Genomic DNA, 23,075 nt, shown 5'->3' with positions numbered 1-23,075 from the left:
CTGTTTTTAAACTCCAACAGCTTACAAAAATCTAGTTACAAGACAAAAAAGCGACTGTTGAACACATTCTGACCCCACTTTACTTTAGTTGGGGGAAAATAAGCTCAACTGTGTTTGTTCTGTTTTGTTCAGTCAATTTTGGCCGATCGATATAATCATTGTAGGAGTTGTGAGTGATATCATCAAAGAACCCGTCTAGCAAAAGTATGAAAATATTTTGTATTTGTTTTTTTTCAGAGGAGTTAGCGAGATTCAATGTTTTGTGAACATTGGGCTGATATAGATTGTTTTTGATCAAAACTTCCATAACATTTTCTCAATACTTCATCAGGTTTGCTAACTTCACAAAATTTTTAAGTGTTGTTGGTTATTCGTTTCAATATAGCAGCGGTTTCCTTAAGGCTTTGATCCAACCTATTTTAGCTGGAAGTTCGGCCAAAACGTTTGGAAATTTAGGCTTTTTCATGGAAAAAGCACAAAATATGCTTCTTCAATCCAACTTGCCAAAAATTGTGAAAGTTAGAGAACTAAAAACTGCTGGCACAATTTTTGCTTACTCAGATAAACTTTATTTTTTTTTAACTTTTGCCTTCCCAGAGCGACTGTAATAATTTTTGCCAATCTCGCTAAATTACATCAATTGTTATCCAAAACGCGTTGTTAACGATTGATATACTAACTTTTCTATTGCCAAATTATGTATTAAGCTAACGTTTGGATCATTTATGTGTTTGTAATTGACGCACGCCGATAGCAAGGTCAGTTTTAGTCCCATCATAAATTTTCACATCCAAGAAGGATCCAAACGGTATTTCGGCGCTGCCATCCATTAAAAATCTTTTCACGCTTTTTCTATTTTTTCATGCCAATAACAGGGAAATCAGCTTCCAGAAAGAGGTCCATTAAATGAGAGACAATATTTCTGTTCAAAAAACTCCGATGAACGAATATCAAGTTTACAGAAAATTTCGCGGTCTTTAAGGCTCCGACAATGTATTTTTGTGAAATTTTCAAGAATTCAGTATTGCCCGCATTTACTGTTCTTTTTGTAGTCGAATGACTTAGTGTCATTAATCAAGTGTTCATTTGGCTAAGTAAAAAGTTATGTAAAATTATCTTAAGATTTCATTTGACAACTAATGGCTCTAGAAATAAAAATTAATTGAAAATTATCAGTCAATCAAAACTTAATTCCCTTTCAGACATAATTTTGTTAACTTGAAGCTAGGTCTCATTAATGACAGGTCCGATGCTATATCTCGAGTAGCAAAATTTTAATGTTGTTTCAGTTTTATTTGTGAACTAATAGTTTTGATTTTTACACTTCCAAGAAGGTGATTTATAGATATTTGCCTATATTTGTAGTTCTTTTGGTCTCTTTTTGCCACATTTTTAACAATAAGGACAGCTTCCAATACTTTTAATTGCTTCCACACATCTCGCAAAGTTTAATTTAATCTTCGATTCTCCCCTGTATTTGATGTTCGTTTGTAGCCGTATGACAAATTTTGAATAAAAGGTCTCATGGAGCAGTGGAATTAATTAATCCTTCAGTTGATAGCTAAAGGTTTTATTGACAATAGAAATTATTTGTTTTCAAAAGTAACTTAATTTTTATTTTCTTTCCTCAACTAAGCTCCATCCACTTTAGTGTGAAAAACCTTAAGGATTCATGGTTTTGTTTTTACGCGCTTGTGTTTTTGTGCTTTTATGATGTTTACCAACGTTTAGCAGTCCATTTATGACACTAAACAATGCGTTTTTACAAAAAATATGAGTTTTTGATGATATTCAATTTTTTGTTTTTTTTTCTGTGGTCTTTTCACAAAGCCCTCTTAAAAATAGGCTCTGATGATGTTCAAATGAGGCGCCACTGAATAAGTAACCGTTTCAGTTCATTTTGATTTCTTCAACATTGATGTCTTATTGCCATGTTCTTAGTATTTTGATGTCTTCAACACTGTTTTCCTAATTTATTTGTAAATTTCTGAGTCATGGCTCTATTTTTTGTATTTTGTAGCCTTACGTCTCACTAGTTACAGGTCCCATTGGTTTGCCAATGAGTTTCCTGTGAATTTGTCTAGAACTTTTCAATTGCATGCTTATTGTTGTTATGACTTATTAGGCTATGTGGTTTCAAAAAATTCGATGGATTGATTGCTGAACTTTGCCTATTTATGTTCTCCCTTTTGTCGGCTGAACACCTTATCTAATTAACGACAGGTCCCATCTGCTTCACAGTGAAGTACAACTTTATGTGTTTAAATAAGTTTTCTCTGACGCTATTTTGAAATTAGTTTTGCGCGTGTAGATGTAAATTAATTTTGCGCGTGATTAAATTTTTTGATAGGTCTTTCTGAAAAATCGTGTTAAAACCGAATGTTTGATTTTTTTTCCAATTAAAATTTGACACAATTACATAAATTCTTTTTGTCAACTTTCGACAAGAGTGGTGCCTGTCTAGTTTTTACCTCTTCAAAAGCCAAAATTTATTTGAACATCACATTCTCACTCAATTTCAATTCACGCTCTTAACAATTCACACTCTTAAACTACTGGCTTTTCACTACCTTTACTACTTCGTCTTGATTAAAATCATTCCTCTAATTGTGATTTCCATTTTCATCCAAATTTCGAAAAACGTGAGACAAAACGGCAGCGCCCAAAAAATTCAAATTGTTGGTTAAAAAATAAAATTAATGAATCAATAAATGACAAGCCAATCATAAATTGCCGACGCACCTATTAAAAATAACAAAATCAAGCCCTTTATGTATATAAAATCCTAACCCATTGAAAGATTAATGGTTATCAAAGACGCAAACAAGCTCCACTGACAGCAGCAAAAAGAAAAAAAGCAAAAATAGCATTACTTCCAAGCAATTTTCTAATCAACTGAAAAGCTTGTTTCAAAATCCTTAGCCGTTTGGCGGTCCGTTCCAGATAGCGAAACATCCAGCTATTTCGGATTTTCGAGAAACCAGAGAAGATTGGGAACTATATTCATTTCGTTAACTAAGTTTTCAACTAATAATTTAAAACAAGGAGCCTCCTTAAGGTGCATTTGCACATTGATGTTCTGAACCCACTCAACCAGACTTAAGACATAATTGTCTAACAAATGAGGAATAGATTCAGATTCAAATACAACACAGTAAGAAAAAAACAAGCATTAATTTCAACCAAATCAATGTCTATTTTTTTTTCTTAAAAAAACATAACAAATTCAAAGTAGCGTCAGATGAAAGCGAATCTACACAAATTAACTTGCAATTTACTAGTAAAGATATGATACCTTTATTTATTGAGAAAAATTAACAAGTAGACAAAAACAAAAAGGACATAGTTGAAAGAAGACGTTCATACTTTTTGAAAATAAGTAAAGTGATGGAAACCATTAGCTATCAAGTAAAATCATCAAATAACTTGATTATTACGCTCAATGGATGCCATTGAAACCTATCATTATTCAGAATATTAAACGACTAGAAAAAAAGCAATGCAAAAAATAATTGACAAGTCAATTGATTTTTTGCGAGAAAACAGGGTAAAAGCCGTGAAAATAATAATCTTTTCGCCAAACACAATAAAAACCGGCAATTGTGCTTTCCCTCAACACCTTTGATGTGATAAAAGACTTGTCATTATTGTGTCATTTATTGGAAAATCTGACGAGACAGCAAAAAAACATCAAAAATTAAAAAACGTCAAAATGAGAAGAAAGTTAAAACTCGTACTATCAAAGCCAAACAACCATTGCTTAAAAGAAAAAAACAACAATGAGCCCTACAATGTAAATAACTTGAAAGATGTGACCTCTCATTATTGTTGACACTTCGCTACCAGGTGACAAAAATAAAGCAAAGCGACAAAGATCAAAAAACATTTTTTGAAAATTAATTTTTTTAAAAAATCATCAGCTAAAACTCTTCAACTACAAAATAACAATTAATTTAACTTGTAGCTAAACAAAAAAAACCTAGACAACAAAAAATGACAAAGCTCAAAAACCAATTTTTTTTAATTTTCAAAAAATAATTACAACTGTAACTCTTCTCTTAAAAATACCAAACATATTAACTTGTAGCTATATGAAAAACCTATAACTCTCATTAGTGAGAAGAAGCCAAAAGTAAATAAAATTGCAACGAGCACAAGCAGAACTCAGAATTCCGCGATCTATTTTACGCAAACTGTGTTGAAGACTGAAAATCCTTCTTTTTTATAATGGAGGTTCATTGGCCTCCAGTTGCTCAGAGCGTTGATTTGAAATCATCCTGGTCTAAGCAATATCTGAATGAAAACATCCTTGTCTGTAATTGGGATGAAGAAATGCAAAAAGATTTTAAAAAAAGACGGAGCAAAATACAATTTGAATCCTTTTTCATAGCAAAAATCAACGATGAAATCGAAACTGGCCTTGATATCGTTGGGCGACTGTTAAAAAAATAATTCCTTCAAATAATTCCGAAATAGATATTTTGTCAAAGGAATATCTTAAAATATGAAAAAAATGATGGCTATTTGTTAGACATCGATCCAAATTAGCAAAAGGACACTAAATTGTTAATTCCGAAACAGTTTCTTCGGAACTGAAAGTTAAAAATAGCCCTTGTCTGAAAAATGAAGATTATGTCAGCAGTTTCTATGGCTGTGCTAACCGACAATTTGGACAAAGTGGGCTAAAGAAGCATATTTGGTGCAATTTTCATCAAAAATGAAAGAAATCCTTCCTTTTCCAAACATTTAGCCCACATTTTAGCCAAAAGAGTCGTTTCAAACAATTCAGCGACTCTCTTTGATCCACAAACGTAAAACCAATAAGACTATCTTTCTGGCAAAATTGCTCAAATTTTCAGCAAAAATTATGAAAAATGTGAAAACAACGTCAGTGAAGCTAACGTTTACAAAACCTCCGAAACTCCTCGGAAAAAGCTAAATTCAAAAATCTTTTTAATTTGATAAGCTAATGCTAGCTTTCTAATGATCCCACTCAATACTCTGTACGATGAATATATCGATCGGCAAAAATTGACCGATCAAAAAATACCCAGTTGAGCATATTGTTCTTCCCCACCAAAATGGGTCGGAACAATGAGGCAACAAAAATACTCAGCAACACCGTGTCAGCCCGTCATACTGTTTTCAAAAAGGAACATCTATATCCCTTTTCATTAGACCAAGCAACCATGCGAATGCATCAATACACACCGTTTTCAATTCAGAAATTGTGACCTGATAAAATGCTGTTTTCAATATTGTTTTCTTCAAAGTTGGCTTTAATGCACTTTGTTTCTTCGTTCTGTAGATTTTGCAAAAAAACGGACTTTTTGAGGCAATACTAGATCTGAGCAAAGAAGGCCTCATCCTTAATGTAAACGAATTTCGCTTATGCTTTGCATATCTTTTCAGCAATATTGAAATAGTTTATGAGCGATTCTCAACCCTCTTGCTCAATAAAAGACATGATTTAGTGGGAAAGTTTGTAATCGGACGCAAATTTCTGAGCTGAGTGAAACAGCAGAGCACTTTTGGCTGCTGAAATTGTGTAAAAATATCTCAGGTTTAATTGTTTTGTAAAAATTTTGATGACGCAATCGATGTTGAAACTATCATAAATTATTTTCAGCAAGTTAGTATTGGTGATCGCATGGCACGTACCAGTGGCAGAATTAAAGGAACAAACCACTAATTGACTTTAGCGTCCCCCTCCTGTTCGTTGATTTCATTAATTGCTTTTTTATTTTTTCGTCAACTCAGGTAATTTGGTTCATTGGGCGAGTCAAGAAGAATCAATTAATATATGAAGTCTCCTCTGATTGGGCGACATTATAGTTCAGCTTCAAAATTGAAGCAATCATTCTGCGAGATTATCATTCATTCTGTCCAACTTCACAACTCCAGTTTGATTCTAAAGCTTGCTCAAGTTAGCAAGTTTGTTTGCAAGACTTAACTATCATGAAGATCACCGTCTTAGTATGTTCAGTGTTTGAACAATATGTGCAAGCTGAAATTATCATTTACTTACATAGTCATTTACTAAATTGCGGACATACGTTAAAAAATGCGGAATTACGTTAAAAAATTTGTTTTTTGTATAGTGTCATTTAACCCAAGACTACCAATTTTACCACATGGTTGAAGCCCAGTCCAACCAATAGTATTAAAGGTTCTCTGTCACACGCAGCGATTTGCCCGAGTCGATGTATTGACAAAGAAACAGAAGAAATGCTAGAGGAATAAAAAGAGGAGAAAGAACAACAATGACAGCTGTAACGATGTCAGATCTTGAAATAGTAGGATGCTGACAACGGTTAATAACTGACCATTCTGAAGAATAAGACGTTTTAATTTCCCTTTACAACCTGAAATGCGAGGATATTGGAAAAACAATCCAACGGAGCCAATAATTAAAAAGATTTCAAAACTCGCAAAGTTTTTGCTGGGTATGCATTTAGCACAACTAATCAATTTAAATCAATAAAATCATCCACTCTGGACAGTTTTGCATATGGTTCCCGAAATTTTAAAACCTGGTAACTCTTACAATTCATTGCCTCAATTAATAAAAAACGGCGAAAAATTATTTACAATTTACAGAAACACAAATTCTACATAACAAAAATCATTGTTGCAATATTGAAATAGTGTCATGATATCGCATTCTGCTTGAGATGTCATCAATCGTATCGACTTGAATAGCCTCAGCTTCAAATTTGACTTTGTTGTAATTGGGTAAACATGGCGTTTCAGTTTGCAAATCATCGGTGAAAAATTCTAGAATATTCGGCTCAATTATGGTCGAGGTTTGGGACTGATTTGACCTACTACTGCTCGGAATTTCGCCGATTCTTGAGGTTGGTGCTTTGAGCATAATGGAATCTTTGACGTCAAGGGATACTAAATTGCTATATTGGTTTTTTCTGTAATCATAGTTGAGTTTAGCAGATCCTTTCATTTGGATTGATTCCTTTAAACCTCGGTTGGACTTCAACTCTTGCTGGCATAGTTTGTTCACATCCACCTTCTCCCTTTCTGATGACTTTAGAACCCGGCCGATGTTCTCGGAAAAGCCCAACTCCGCGTGAGCTAAAGCGTGGGGTCTGATAGATTCAGTTGGGTCGAATAGGGATGTGTTGATGTTCAAGGCACACACTGAAGAAGGATGAGATGAACTATTGTTGGTGTATTCGTCGTTGTCACTATCGCTCAGAGCTAATCGATCATCTCCAATTATGATTGGCTGAGGCTCTTTATCACGCATAAAACTCATGTCTGAAATATTGAAATTCATATGTCTATTCATGGTTTTTACAACTTTTTACTCCGATTCATTTACCCCCTCCCCTCCATCTCACTATTTTGATATCATTATCTTTCCACCCCGTTTTACATCACTTAACGCCGCGATAACGCCGGACCGATAACTTGATCGATATGCATTTTAGGCCAAAATACCAAGAGTTTCTAGTATACTATAGGATGAGATTAACGTTAGCTTAAGAAATACAGAGAAATACTTGAGATAGTTTAAATATTTCAGTATTTGATACTTGCACCTTGATGTTACAAAAGTAATGGAAAATTTTGTTCCAGAAAGCTAGTTGACAAAGACTTCCAGATAAGTTCACTAAAGGTTAACAAGGAGAATTGGTAATGCGTGTTCGCACAGAATGTTCCAACCCTTTAAATGACAAGCCATGTGTAAAACTTAAGTTAAAATTTACCCTAGCTCTCATGTTAGCCTCTGATATGCTTGAAATATCAATAAACATTGCATAGGTTTGTTGGCGAGTAGCTGCATACTAGTTTAACGGTCTGCTTGTTTTCAGAATGATTGTAGTGATGTTTTTTCAAAAACTGTAGCATTTTTTTTTTCAAAAATTTGGCAATCCATCTGCTCTTTTCCATTGCTGACAATATCACAAAACCCCCACTCTTCGGAGTCTAAAAAATTACGTGGAATTGAAAAGAACTTAAGTTATATAGAAAATAATCGGCGTTCCTTTTTTATCTACAAAACAAACAAATATCGCACAAATAAGTACTGATTATTCCGAACATTTTTGATAAAATTGCTAAAATTTATAACGCATGATGAAATGCAAGATCCGTTTTTTTTATTCAAAACATGATTAAAATTGCTTCCAGGTAAAAATAGAAAAACAGACGATAAAGTAAAATTTGTATAAGCTGTTGGACAAAAGAAAATTACAAAATTGCCTTTATCAAAATATTTGCTTTTTTCATCTAATATTGTAATATGGTTCTGACAAACTGTCATGCGTACTGCCACTAAGGTGTATAATTGTAGAATCAAAAACAAAAATACCAAAATACGTACGACAAAAAAGTCATAAAGCTCTGAAAAATTAACTAATAATAGAATGGATGTCTCCTGAAATTATTGTTTTTACGACCGCTAAGAAACCTACGGATACGAAACTACCAAACTTTCAAATTTTCCCTGATTTCAAATACTCAGGAAAAAATCAGACGAAAAATTTTTAATGTTATTTTGAGAATGACGTTTTAACAGAGCAAAGAGCAATGCTGGTCTAGCTTAGCATTAAATAAAAACAATTGGCATCAAGGTCATTTCTTTTTCGTTTCTGCAAGCTCATTTGCGGACAAAGAGACAGGAAAAAAATTTAAAATTTCTGTAAGAATAAAGGCTTCAGAAGGTTCAAATCACAGAATGTTTGAAAAACTTAAAAGATTCAATTAAGAAACAAAAAAAACAAAAATTTAACTAATAATATTTTATAAAATTGGAAAATTCGAAGAAGCCAAATTTTCTGAAAACAAATTTTGTCTATTATAAATGTGGAGATTTCTTGCCTGCCATTTCGCCAATTTATGCAGTAAACTTTTACATTAATCTTTTCTAACCCTTTTTCACCCGATCAGATTTTGGAATAGAAATATTTTTAAATTTTGATTCAGGTTTTTCGTGTTGTTAATATTAGTCGAACTTTCAAATAAATTGAATATGCCCTGTTCTTCACAAACCTAAATTGTTACAATAAAATAATCGCTTTGAAATGGAACAAACCGTTTTGATTATTTTTATATTTGAAAAAAACAAAACTACGTTTTGAATCGTTTGTGGTTTTTTTCCATTTGAATTTTGTTGTTTCAACTTTGTCGCAAAATGCTACTGAATCTCATCATTTATTTGCGGTGAGCGAAGGTTTCTTTACAATAGTAACGATGTCTATCTAATGTAATTTTTAAGCTCGAATGTACATAACACTAACAGAGAATAAAATTTGGAAAACTCTCTTGAACTTTCAAGATCAATTGAATCAGTTCTTCAAGTGCTTTTTAATGATACTATTTTTTCTTTCTTCACAAAATATATACGTCTGCTAAAATTGGCCTAACAAAAAATTTGGGCGATGGAACAGCAACTTATGAGGGTTGGAACAACAACTATTCAAGTGATTTGCTTAAATTGAAGTGTTTCAATAATCATGCGTCCTTAACACAGACAAATAGTTTGAAAGCGAATATTTCTTTTATCGGACAATTATGTAGTCGTCAAAATTTCTATCATTAATGCTCCTTTTGTACGTGATGCACAATTTGCGAAAAAAATTTGCTGTTCTTTCCACACCCCGAGTCTAGAGAACTATTCTGTGGCTTTCGATATGCGAACATTCAAGTACCTGTGAGAACGATTAAAGCAATCCATTGAGATGAAGATCATTTGACGCTGGTTTCAAGGTTCACAAAATATATGTAGAAAATCAGATTTTTAAAACCTATTCATATCTCTTAAATCATAAATTTTATTGAAAAATCGAATAAATTGGCTTCACCCCCATCGCGTCAAGCAATTGAGATTGCACAAATGAAATCCAGTAAGACTTTTAGAATTTCTCTGTCGATGCAATAAAAAATAAAGTATCTTAAGCATGTGGCGAAGTCTAACATTGCAATTTTCTGAATGCAATGTTGTAAGATCATATTTTAGTTTGTTTCAGTGTTCTTTGGTTTATAAAGCTTAAAGCTCTATGACCGTGATACAAAAACAGAAGGGATAATTTTTCATCGAATATTATCAAGTCGTAAATAAAAGGGTGCAAAAACATTAAATGACGACTATTTAAAAGAAATTTGAAAAATAAACTGTCGTTTTAATCAATACGAGAGATTCAGGAAAACACACCACTGATCATAAACATGGAATATGAACAAGCATGAAAATGCTCAAACAAGTCAGTTTAGCACCCTTGTAATTTTACAATTCAAGTGAATGTTTCACGCATGGGAACATAAATAATTTACTTACAGGTATCACCAATTCTCTCAAACGTCGGACACAAACTTACTTTAAACTAGGAACCATTGCTCTACTTTCTTCTAAAATAGGTTATTAAATGCTTCCAGCTTTTACTGGCCGTATAAAACCTTGATATTTCGAGGAACAGTTTAATATTTGGGTTTGAGACTTAAATGTTTAGTCTTTGCAGGTTTCTCAACCTAGTGTGTTGCAATAGTGTTAATTTAAGAACCTCGGTAGACATTGAATATGAATAACTGTAAATGTCTGTTTAAAAGAAATGACGTTCTAGAAAAGTTCAACATTTACAACTGACAGCCAGCGCAGCAGTGATCTATGCTTAAAACTCATTCCAAAGCCGCTCATAAATAGCTTTTCATTCTCAATTTATATTCTAACATTTATTAGCCACTGAAACCACAAGACTTCTTTCAATCAAATCAAACAACAGACAAAACGAAGTGTGCAAACTGGATCAAACAATAAACCAGCGCAATATCAGCAAAACCTTTTCAATCAAAACTTACTCCTTACATGTCAAATCGCGTCCTAGTAAATTTATTCATTCCAAAGCTTCTTATTGGACTTTCAGAGATCCTAACAGACGCAAATCCCCAGCACAACCTGAACTTTAAAAAAAAACCTTCAAATCAATTCACAATTTTGGGTTTTCTCGGCAAAGTATCATAAATCGAGGGCCCTGATCTCAGCTAGCACTGCCTTACGTCTCGACTCACCTATTCTAGAATAACAACAGGTCTCTCAGGTGACATTTCATGTCATAACAATGAAATTCTTACAGTTCAATAGCAGCTGCAAAAAAATGTCCTGCCTTTTGGCAGCATCGCAGAAACAAAAGAATACGTAATAAAATTTATCGAAATATAAAGACAAATAAACTTTTTTGCAATGAATTTTTAAACATAGCTGGCAGATTGCCAGAAAATAGCCGCAATAGATTCGTAGATCGGCAGTTTAAAAAACAGTAAAAAGACAGACCAAAAAAATTCGTCTTTTCATTGAAGGGTGATATGTTATATTTTGATTAAAAATCTGTTTAAGTTATTGCTGCCTCTATTAGCTGCTCTCAAATAACCTTCATTTAGAGTGACACGCATCCATTTGACCTTGTCTCTTTAAATTAAAGTAAATAAAAGTCAATTTCAAAGTGAGGAAGTCATTTTTGTTAGTGAGGTAACATAAATGTGACAAAAAAATTAATCACGCAAAGGAACAAAAAAAAACTCGCTCCACTAAGAGTGAAAAATGACGTCACGCACGCGATTCAATTGAAATTGCATGAACGAATGAACAAAAAGTAGCTGTGCCCTCATATGGTCGTAGCAGTTATCATGACGACGAAATAAAAAAAACATAGCAGGACAAGTCCTGACGTACAATTCAAAGAATTTTCATTTACTACACAGAAAACTAGACAAAGAACGGACTATGAATGGATTGGGAAAACTATTTAGAAAAAAATCCGATCCAAAAAATTGAAAAAAAAACAGTGAAATTCAAAGAGAAATTGCCGCATGTGAACAAAAAAACCACAATCGAGAAAGCGAATTTTTGTTCAAACACTGTTTTCTCACTCTACTTTAAATTTAGAACAAAAAAATCACGCCACAAAACCACTCACTTTTTCGCTCCACTTCCTGTTTCGGCGTGACCAAAATCACTACTCCAATTTGAGTTCAAAAATCATGAAAATGTGTGAACAGATCTTAAAAAAGACAGCGCCCCAATACAATTCAAATTCTTTGAATTGTAAAACATAGCCGGAAGAATTCCGGAAGCGACTCGAAGCGTCAGAACTTCACTAACAAAACCGTAATTGCAACGGAAGCCACTACCTTTTGTATTAAACCATTAACTCACTACGTCCCCAGGTCTGCTCTAAAAATTGGTGAAACTTAAACCACTGTCAACAAGAGAAACAAAATGCAGCAGAATTTTATATTATTGAAACGTTTGGTAAAGTTAAAACAATCCAAAACAATTAAGGTGGTAAAAAACAGATAGTCTGAAAAAGCTGACAAGGTTATCAACAGCCCTCAACTAATTCATGATTCTAATCTGAAAAAGGTCGCGAAAGCAAACGGCAGATAATAATCTTAGAAACTAAGTTAAATCTTTCAAAATGAAAAGCTCAAATTTAAGAATCAGAAAACACCTTTAACTACACTTCTAATCACTGCGATTAGGACAAAAAACAACACACACCTGTTCCTTCATTTACATAAGCTAGACAACATGATTTCATACTAAATCAAAAATAAAATTGATCATAGAAAAGAAATAAGCCGCAGAATTTTCAATGGCAAAAAATCGTTTTAATTAATACCAAGGCCGGAAGAAAGCTGTAGTAATTAGTCATAAGTGGACATTTTGGAAAAAGCTTGCTATCAAACTCTCAGTACTGCCTTATGTTGAACGAAATCAATTGCAAACCAAAGAAATGACGAAAATCTAAGAAAAAGCTGAAATCATTTATTTTCTACAACTGAAAAAATCAACATACCGAAAATAAATGTAGGTGCCAGGAAAAAACTAGAATCATACTAGCTAGAGTGTAAATATGGGCACAATGTAAGGAGCACCGTAACAAAAAGACATTCTTAATTTTTGAAAGTTGAAAATCAATTTAAAAAATTCAAGAAAAACGAATACATTTCATTGTTCAGCATTCAAGACATAGAAAAGATAACTAGCCATCCAGTACAAAGATCTATTCTCCTGAAGAGAACAGAAAATAGGAAAAAGCAGAGTTCATAAATACGAAAAATTGAAACATTCTGCAAAAAAAATGGTCAAAAAACTTTTAAGACTGCATATATGAAAAAGTTTTAAATGTATTTTCCAAAACTTAACGCCAACAAATGATTGAATTTTTATTGAAACCAAATTAAAGTCCCTCATGTTGCACAAAAAAACTATTTCTAGCAAATACAACCAAAATACAAACGAAAAATTGACGAAAATCGGAAAAAAAACTACCAAAATCGTATTAGCATATGCACAATTTTATGAAACAAAATTACATTGAGGTAGAAAGAGGCGTTGAGCATAGGAATTATCAAAGAGAAGTTGCCATATTAACTGATTTTTGACAAAAAAGACGGTTAAAAGATCCAAAAATGAAGAAATTAATACTATAAAAGCCAAAAATTAACTAAAAAATCAAGAATTATGTGCCAATTTTCAACTTGAAACGCATTTTCAGGCTCTACAAAACACTGTGGTATCAATTTCCGAGGTTGAAATTTCAATTTAGTATCGAATAAAATTTATTTCTACAAGAAACCAAATTAAAGCAAAAAAATTGGGCCACTTAGACGAAAAAACGGCTAAAAACGGTCATCTATATGTGCAATTCAGTCAAAAACTACTTTTCAAAGTCAAAAAGTCATTCACTAAACGCAGCGCATGATCAAAAAACTTCTCTCGCTTAGCAAAAATCTGTTCACCAAGACAGCTTTTCTCACTTTCGCTTTTAGGTCAAAATGCCGCGTGTACAAATCTACTTCCTGTAAAAAAAAAAAAACCGAGAGAAAACCAATACTCCTCTTCGAGTCGTAATAAAAAACCAAGAGAAGGCCAATAATAGCCCCAGCTATCGCTGTGCGGCTTTTAATGAACTTTATGTTCATATTAATTTCATTCAAAAATAAATCCAAGATGTGATATGAAGTTTCGGGTTACAGATGGGCAAACGGGTGATGGAAAATGTTCAGAGTGAGCCAGCAGGGCGTGTTCCACCTTGATGAGTACTTCTGGAAAGGGAAACTTGAATTAGTAATTCAGTACAGAGTCCCACACACACATAAACGGAGGAGAGGTTTCCGGAGAAAGTGTCCCTTTAATGGTGCCAGGAGAAAGTGTCCTGAGGAGAGTTGTCCGGAGAAAGAGTCCTGAGGTGTCCGGAGCAGTGTCTGACAGTTATGAACTGTGAAAAGGAAGTTATGAAGAGGGAACTATGAAGAGACAGTTGTGACATATTACAGTTGATAATACATTTATTATTTCTATGAGCTCCTTTTATGTAACCATAATTTTGGTGAATTAATTTTTGCTATTGGCTAACAATTTTTATTTCGAGTCCCAGTTGATTGCGATTTTTCATTCTGTTCAGTTGAAACAGACAGAAAATTACTTATGTCCATGATAAATACAGAATCGAAGTTCATTACATTCATACTAAGTTCAGAATTTTACTATGGAATGTCTATTAAGTGCAATGATCAACTCTGGCCATAGTAAAAATCATTATGAAATTTTTATGATCAGTACTGAACTCTCATGAGACTCAGGTCCGGTTATTACTTTAATTAAAATTTCAAAAAATCCAGTCAAATTCAATCCAAAACGGGTGACAAAAACGATCGAAAAAGCTTCAAAATTTTCATAATTTTTAAATCTTTCGAAACCGTATTCTTTAAAATACTTGCTACCAAGCAAACGATAAACAAATTTAGAATAGGGGCCACAAGAATGAGAAAACTCAAGAATGTTCAAGAAAAACAATCAGGCGTTAACAGATTTGTCTGGAGGTATGAATTCCACAATTAGTTGATTAGGAGCGTAAAAATTGAGAAATCACGTGACAAAGAATGCGCAATTTTTCTCAAGAAATTGTCAACAAAGTGAATCTCATCGCAAACAATCAGCGAAATAAATGCTTGTCTATCACTTTCCATTAAAACAAATTGAAAACAATTGGCTTCAAAGGATGGAAAAACGTCAAAATGATAAGTGAAGTCATTTGAAACGCATTTGTTGGGATAATTATAAAATGTTCAATAAATGCCTAAATAGATGAACAAAAACCTTTGCCCTAAAAGAAAAGATTTTCACATCAACATTGCTCGATCTCTCTTAGAAAGAAGTATGAAGAGCGTAACCCTGTTCTATTCACTGTCTTGTTTCTGCTCATCAAATTTGCCTAAACGTGAGGCATTTCCAATTCTAAGACCAATCTATTAAAAGACACTCCATGGATACTGTTACCGAATCGTAAAGAGCTCCACCAATACGTTCCACTTGAAGTTGTAAGAAAATCGTTACACCAATACACTCGCCGAGTCGTAAAAACAGTGAGAGGACCAATAATAGCCTCGGCTATCGTTTCGTGGCCATTAATAAGACCAACAACTCATGTCGGGCATGTTGACAGTGACAACTGACTGTAGGATTTAAAAAAACTCAAAATAACTGGGAACTGCAAGCACGCAATACAAACTTTTTAAAAACATTGCTCGAAACGGCCTATTATATTGAGAGCATATCAATATCAGCCATTATGTTTAAAAATTAAGATATGAGCTCACATCAATTTGAACACAAAAAAATCAGCAATCGGAGAAATTTTTGTTCAATTTGAAGCAAAGAAAATGAGTAAAATTTGAATAATAGGAAATTATTGCAACTTATTAGAGTTCTCCATTGCCTCTATTTAATTCATTCCGGGAATCTATCGGCCATTTTCACATTCAAGTCAAGCACAGGTTCCACTTTCATCGAGAGTTTCGATGGGGAAACTCTTCAAGCTATATGCGGTATCAAATTAAAGCTCTGCGTAGACTTCTACTACAAAAAATTCAAGAATGCGGTTTTTTGGAAACAGATAAAAAAATGGCAGCACTTCACGTAAGTTTGGCCTAAATTTTGATAAAATAATTCTATATTCAGCTCTTTTTACGATGATTTAAAACAAGTGAAACCTTTTTCCATGGCATTCATGGTCGATCATTACTTATCATTCTAAAGCTATGTTTCCAGAATTCCGACATGTCATAAAAAGGAAAAAAAAATTGGCAGATCAAAAATCTAATGGTTGAAAGTCTAGTTGTAGGTGAGTATGTTTCATAAAAATCTTCTCCGAAAACTTGGCTAAAACCGAGCAACAAAACGAGCTTTATAGCGACATATATCACCATCAGGACCGAATTTCAAAGCAAAATGCCATCTACTTCCTACTGGTTTTTCATCACTTTTCACTAAGGACTAAACATTGTTTTCAACCAAAGAGTCGTCCTCATTTTTCATTGCTTCAAACCAATTTGAATTTTGCAAAGCCTCATCGACATTTTTGGAAGCAAAGGATCGATAGCCCGTTGACTCAAAAAAGAGACTTCATTTGAATCGTTATCAATGTCTTCGACTAACTTTTGTGTTTTCTTCTCTTCGAAGTAAAATTCATTTTCAACAAATCTTACGTTTCGTGACTTTCAGACTTTGAGTTCTCCTTTTTCGTCTTCAAACCCAATCAAATAACATTTACTATAATCGGAAATCCCAAGAAAAATTCCAATTTTTGAGGTTTGATCTAATTTTTTCCGAAATGGTTTTTCAATATGCATAAATGCTACACAAGCAAAAAGTTTGACAAAAGATAAATTAGGTTTTTCATTGTACATCATTTCAAAAGGCCTTTCTCAAGAGCTGAATGCAGAAGCATGTTTTTGACGTGAGGAGCCATGTTCAAAGCATACGTCCAATATTTTTGTCCAAGCAAGCGTTGTCTAAGAAACAGCGAGCCATAGCAACAGAAGTTCCCCCAAATTCTTTCAATGTTTCCATTTTCTTTTGGAGTGTATGGAGCAGAGTTTTCAAAACGAATTCATTGGTTCCTACAATAGCGCTCAAACTCTTTTGAAATGTATTCTCCACCTCCGTCAGAAACTAAAGTCCCTGGTTTTCCAACATCAGCACAGAACTGTTTAACTTATTCAAGAACTCGTCTCTTGTTTTCATTAGGTAAACTTTTGAGAAACGACTGAAACTATCTACAAATCAAATGACAAAACAATGGCCATCAAAAGCTTCAGGAGATATTTCTCCCAAGACATCTGTATGCGCAATGTCCAAAATTTCTTTCGCTCTTGTCAAGCAATCTTTGGGAACAGGCTGTTTTTTCGACTTATTTAACTCAGAAACTTCACAACACTCAATTTTTGAATCACCTATTTTCAAACCCTCAACAAATTCTGGCAGACGTTTCAAATCAGAAAAATTGTTATGTCCCATCTTTGCATGCCACATTTGTAAACTGAATTCATTAGAACAAGGAAAAGTTTTCCACACAATACATTTTCAACTTCAAAAGGAAACGAGACTTTATTAAAAACAAGTTTAAGTTTTTCACCGAAAGCAACATCAACACCCGTTTTGAAACAGAAATTAAGTTTTTTGAGTTACCAGGTACGAATAAAGCATCTTTTAAAACAATTTTTCAATTTATCATTGCTATTCTTAGCTGAAAACTCAACATCCCCTTTTCCTAATATTGCGGAGTGCTTTCTTGGCATTGTGAATTATGCCAGAAAAATTTTCATCCAGGCTTGCAAAGGTAGTTTTATCTTTAATCATGTAGTTCGTTGCGCCAGAGTCAAAGATAAAATCATGATATTCAACACAATTCTCACTCTAAAACTTTCCTCTTCTTGTTCTTCCGTAACTAAATTTTGACGTTCTTTCGAATTATTTTTTTGTTAGTTTTTCATTGCATGGGATCCAAACTTTTTGTTAGTGAAACAGTTTTTGGCAATATGTCCAACTTTTTGCACTTAAAGCAAGTTATTTTTGAATTAGGTTTCTCTGTTAGGTTCCGGTTGTTGTGCACGACAAAATTTTGCAATATGCCCCCTCTTGTGACAACTAAAACAAGTCCGATCATTGGTAAAGAAAACGGATTCTGATTTCTCTGTATTTCTGTCGTTGCGTTTCTCAATTTCAAAATTTATCAAATCACGTTTAATTTCCTCCAAGGTTTTATCTTGACCATATTTAACCAGAGTACAGAAACTTTCGAATTCACGAAGAAGTCCCTTCAAAAGTATCGAGACAAACATTTTTTCACTTATTGACTCATCGACTTCGTAAAGTTTACCTGCATGTCCTCGGCTCTAGTAATATAGTCTACTATGCTTTCATTATTGTATTTTCTCAAATTTGTTAAATCAGATATTAGTTTTTGTAAACAAGGCCTCTCAAAACTTTTAAACCTCTTACACAACACGCTCCAAGCTTCAGATCCTTTTCCTCTATATGCTCGCAAAAAAAACTGACTTCTTGTCGAGGCACTGAATAAATCCATACCAAATCCCCATCTGTTTTTCGTCAAAAATCTCTTTTCCTTTTCTATCGGCCGCATCAATTTGTTCCTGTGAAGGTCGTCCCCTCAGCGTAGGTATAAACTCCCTATATCCTCCCTATATCCCTATATCCTAGTGCCTTCAAGAATTTTATTCAACTTCAAAACATACATTCGTGCCTCAAACTGTTCAGAAAAATAGACAAAATCTTCTTTACCGCTAAAGAAAAGCTTATCAATTGTTTTGCTATTCATGTTTAAACGGGGAGCTATTATTGTGTGTTAAGAAAAATTTTAAAACTAAAACTTAAACGTTCAATAAAGTAAAATTAAAGTTATAAAATTCAATCTATTCGTACACTCTATCGAACAAACATCTCAAACCACTAAATTAAAGAACACCAAACATTATTAAAAGCAACAATTTTCAAAAGTAAAACTTGACCACCAGACAGTCTTTATTAATGAAACCTTTCGACCTTTACTTAAAACTTTTTAATAACAAAGCAGAGTCTGCAAAAATTCGTCACTAAACAACGTAAAATTTTATAGAAAGCAGTGATTTTCAAAAGCTATATGAGAAATTCTGTCTACTTAGTATAAAAAATGACCCATTGTGTTTGAGAATGTAGTATCCTTGAAAAAGTTGGAGTGGATATTAACCAATATAGCCACTGATTCCCCCACTGCGACTAAGCACGATGAGGACGGATCCTCCAGATAATTTCTCAAACACTAGCTCAAACTTTTACGCATGGGCCAACTTACGCAAAATTCTTCAAGCAAGCTTTCTAAGCATCATGTTTTACTATGCTGTTACTATATTCAACTATATTGAAGGTTTTCATATGTTTCGAATGGTGTACACAATGTTAAATGCCCTGCAGGGACTCTGACCAAAATCGCATTTACAAATTCAATCCGTTTTACAGATCGATTCACCTTTTTTAAGAAACGGACTCTTTTAATAGACCTTTTAATTTTTGTTTCAATCGACCGTTTTTTTTTTGTTATATCACGAGTGGTTTTCACACACCCATAATTAAGCTTTGACGCGCGCTGGAATCTTTAACTTTACAAATATCAAGCATAAAATTAATTCATTAAATCAACAGTTTCAAAGTTTGACCCTTTATCTCTCTCACTGTCTTCTCTCTCTCTCTCTCTTTTTGTCTCTCTCTCTCCCTCTTTCTTTCTGTGTCTTTATCGATCTGCCTTTCTTTCTCTGTCTTTGACACTCTTTTGACCAGGACACCCTCTCTTTCTCTGTCCCTCTTTGTCACTCTCTCTGTCCTTTTTTGTCACACTGTCAAACAGGCAGGCCACCCTTTCTATTGTCTTGTCTCATTTGTCAGTTTTCTGGGCCCATAACCTATTGGTGAGGTAAGAGGGGCACGCAGAATACGCAGCTGTTTGGAATATCAAATTAGTGTTGTTTGATTATGGGTGGCAATTATATGTAGTAAATCAGCTTATATAAATAGTGTAAATTACCCGCCAAAGCTTGATCTGGATGTGTGAAATTAGCTCGAAGTTAGCGCATGTGCTTTCTCACTTTTCACTTTCGAAGTCATGTTGAAAAATTTATACTAGATCTTGATCAAGTTTTTCAAAAATCAGTTCTAAATTCCACCATTTAGATATAGATGACATCTCATAATATCAATAAAGTTATCTATCCAACTATGAATTTCTATTTTTTTAAAAAAAACTAAGAAAATGCGTTTTCGAGAAATACGAGACCATTTTTTTTGAAAAAACTTATCTCACCTATTTTTCTGGTTTTTGTGCAAATTCGTCCAGATCTTAAGAAAAAAGAACAAATTCATATGATATCTGTCAAATTTATTTTATTGTCCATTATTATTCGAGAAATATCGCTAACATTAGGGATAAAATTGCATCGATCTTATAATCTAATTTATGAATTTTGGCTGCAGTTTAGTCGGGACGCAAAATTGACTGGCCATCAACCAAAAAAATTTTCAACAAACAGATTTCTCATCATTCAGATTTGAAAAAAAAATCAGATAAAAAACATTGAGAATTTTTCAGTTTGATCACATAGTTTCATTAGCTTCCTTAAACAGAAACAACTGAAATTTTCATATGCAAGTATGATCGCATTGAAATTAAGCAGAATCAAGCCAAAAATTGGCACAGAGGTCAAAATAGAGCAAACTTAGCCAGCACAAGCAGACAACAATTCAAATGTTGCCATCTCTTTCGCAAATTTTAAACCAAATGTAAACTAGTAATTTGTAGGAAAGTCGATTGAATTGATATAGGAGACGCTGTAGAAGGAGTTTAATTAGGATTAGATTTAAAACAAGTAGTCGCTATTGTTTTGCATAATGGCATGGCCTTTCAACTACTAGATTCAGATCTCGGACATTATACAATAACTGAAAAATGTTATCAAACTCAAACTGGAAAAGTTTAACAATTTTTCCTTGTAACATTTATTGGCTATTAACAGATGTTTTCTGAATAAACCTGACAAATGGATCAAGGTAGTTCCTTCAAAGGATCTTTGATTAGTTACTGCTCACAGTGCATTTTTTATTGTTTATTTGCAACAGTTATCTGCATGTTCCTACATCTCTATTTTGTCTACTTTATTTCTTTGAACCTTTCAAATGCCAATTCACCATTTAAAAAAGCATCAACAATTACCTGGATTCTTATTAACCAACCCCTCTCAAACAACTCAATACTGAATATCTGCAGTCTTGACGGTAATATATCAAGAGTAAGAAGTTTGTTGTTCGAAAATTCTAAACAATTTTTTCGAAAAAATGTTTTTACAAAACTTTTCTTTTAAAAGAAATATTTTTCAAACGCAAAATACATTTGCATTCAGATAAAAAAATTAAAACAATTCGTAGAAAAGTTTACACTTTCTATTACATTGAAGGTTTTTACTTTTGGACTGCAAACATGCTGGTGCCAGTTAAATGTTTTGACAAAAACAACACAGCAAGTAGAGAACCTGAAACGACTCAAAAAGTAGTGCAATAGCAAATCTTAACTAACAATACAGGTAGGTGGTGGTGATGCGAGGGGACAGGGATTTGATAGGTAGGTGGTTGGGCGTTGGTTTAGATAGCTAAACCATGGGATAAAAAATTTTGGGATAAATATTTATGGGATAGAATTTTTAAAATCACTCACCTTTACAAACTAAGCTACATTTGAAGTCCAATATTCAAAAATAAAGTCGACGTTAAAAGACAAGTAAATATCGGAAAACAACGCAGTCAAAGCTCAAGCACTGAAAAAATTTGCTTCAGCTAAAAAATAATTTGGTAATACCCATCTTCTTGTTGTAAAAATCGATGATGATTCAGAATGACTAGTGGAGTTGCAGTCAACAAAATTAAGTTTCTTGGAGCAAATTAAGCCTAAAAAACTCACGTTTATTAAATTCTGAATCAGATTAATGTATAATAAACAATATTACGAAAAAAAGCGAGTAAAGGTGCGTTGAACACTTCAACGCACCTTTACTATCGATTATCATTTAATATCGATTTATTTATTTAATATCGATTACGAGAAAGCAAGACAACGAGAAAGCAGTGCGTATAAAGATAAATTTCACCCAAATCATAGCAGAACCTTTGCTTCAGAGCAAATAATGTGTTTGGTATCTAAGGAAGTTCCTCGAACTCGTTTTCAAAGTATTTCAAAATGAGTTATAGACAAAAACACAAAGCTGTGCCAACAATGCATCTCGTATAATTTTGTTGGGGCTCTTTTTGTTAATGCCCGCCACTAAAGTTCAAGTCTCTAAAGTCTATTAATGTCAAAAAGTTACTTGGGGATAAACTCACTTGGGGCAGCAAAAGACCTGAACTTTGTCCAATTCATGGTTTCAAACAGTAGTTTTTTTTCATTCCTAATTGGTTAAGGAGGTTTTAATTATAGGGTCGGTAATTTTTTTGGTACCATGGTGGTCGAAAAGGTATTTTTGTTTACATGTTTAAATGGCGCGGAAAAGAATATGGCGGTCAGTAACTTAAGGAAGTCCACATTTTCTCAAACGGCAAAATATTACTCAAAATATTACCGACGTTATGTTTGAACTATTAAAATCAATATAAAGCGGAATAAGAAAAAATCAACTCCTTGAACATAACATGCCCAAAGAGCAAGTTTTAGCTCTTCCCAAGTTAACTTTTCAAGTGCTTCCAATATTCTGCCCAAAACTTAATTCAATTATTACTGCTGACTATTGCTGGCACACCATTATGACGAAACAGACTTAAAATTTACAGGCGCTCAAGAACAAAAAAATCAAACAGAAGTATTCGAGATCCAGATTTGGCAAAACTAAGTGCGTTTGTCTATATATTTTTTTCGAAATCCTATGAAACGTAGTTCGAAGAACCGCCTTATACTTAACTCTTATTGATGGCCTTCAAAACAAAGTCCGCAACAATTGGATCATGTATCCTCCCACTGTATTATCTACATGAGTGTTAACTCGCCTTTATACGCTTATTCTGCGTATTCTAAACTAATCTGATTCAGAAGTTTCTAAAACTGAGCGCAATTGGTTCTTTTATTGCGCAGTTTGCTCAAAAAAATTGAGCGTCGTTTCATTACTCATTCTAAACCATCGTTGATTTTCATCAAAATTTTGTCAAAATTCAAGTAATTATTGATTGGCACCGACATAATTGTTGT

The 23,075-nt window shown here is 33.4% G+C and overlaps 1 protein-coding gene across 1 annotated transcript; it reads right to left on the bottom strand.

The window, feature by feature from the left end:
* Positions 1-6,572: 6,572 nt before the first annotated feature.
* LOC142339552 (uncharacterized) lies at positions 6,573-21,726 on the bottom strand. Its single transcript, XM_075389682.1, has 2 exons — positions 21,558-21,726; positions 6,573-7,275 (listed from the first exon to the last, which is right to left on the bottom strand). The coding sequence occupies exon 2, from the start codon at positions 7,271-7,273 to the stop codon at positions 6,626-6,628; it is 648 nt and encodes a 215-aa protein (XP_075245797.1). The 5' UTR covers positions 7,274-7,275; positions 21,558-21,726; the 3' UTR covers positions 6,573-6,625.
* Between the last annotated feature and the right edge of the window lie 1,349 nt (positions 21,727-23,075).

The sequence above is a fragment of the Convolutriloba macropyga genome, chromosome 5, assembly GCF_964194025.1.
Source record: "Convolutriloba macropyga chromosome 5, txConMacr16.3, whole genome shotgun sequence".
Taxonomy (NCBI): Eukaryota; Metazoa; Xenacoelomorpha; order Acoela; family Convolutidae; genus Convolutriloba; species Convolutriloba macropyga.
The sequence above is the reverse complement of the archived record's forward strand: the minus strand, read 5'-3'. Positions and strand labels throughout refer to the sequence as shown.

Bases quoted from the DNA above. Each gene is read 5' to 3' on its own strand.
- LOC142339552 (XM_075389682.1), bottom strand. From the start codon at position 7,273: ATGAGTTTTATGCGTGATAAAGAGCCTCAGCCAATCATAATTGGAGAT.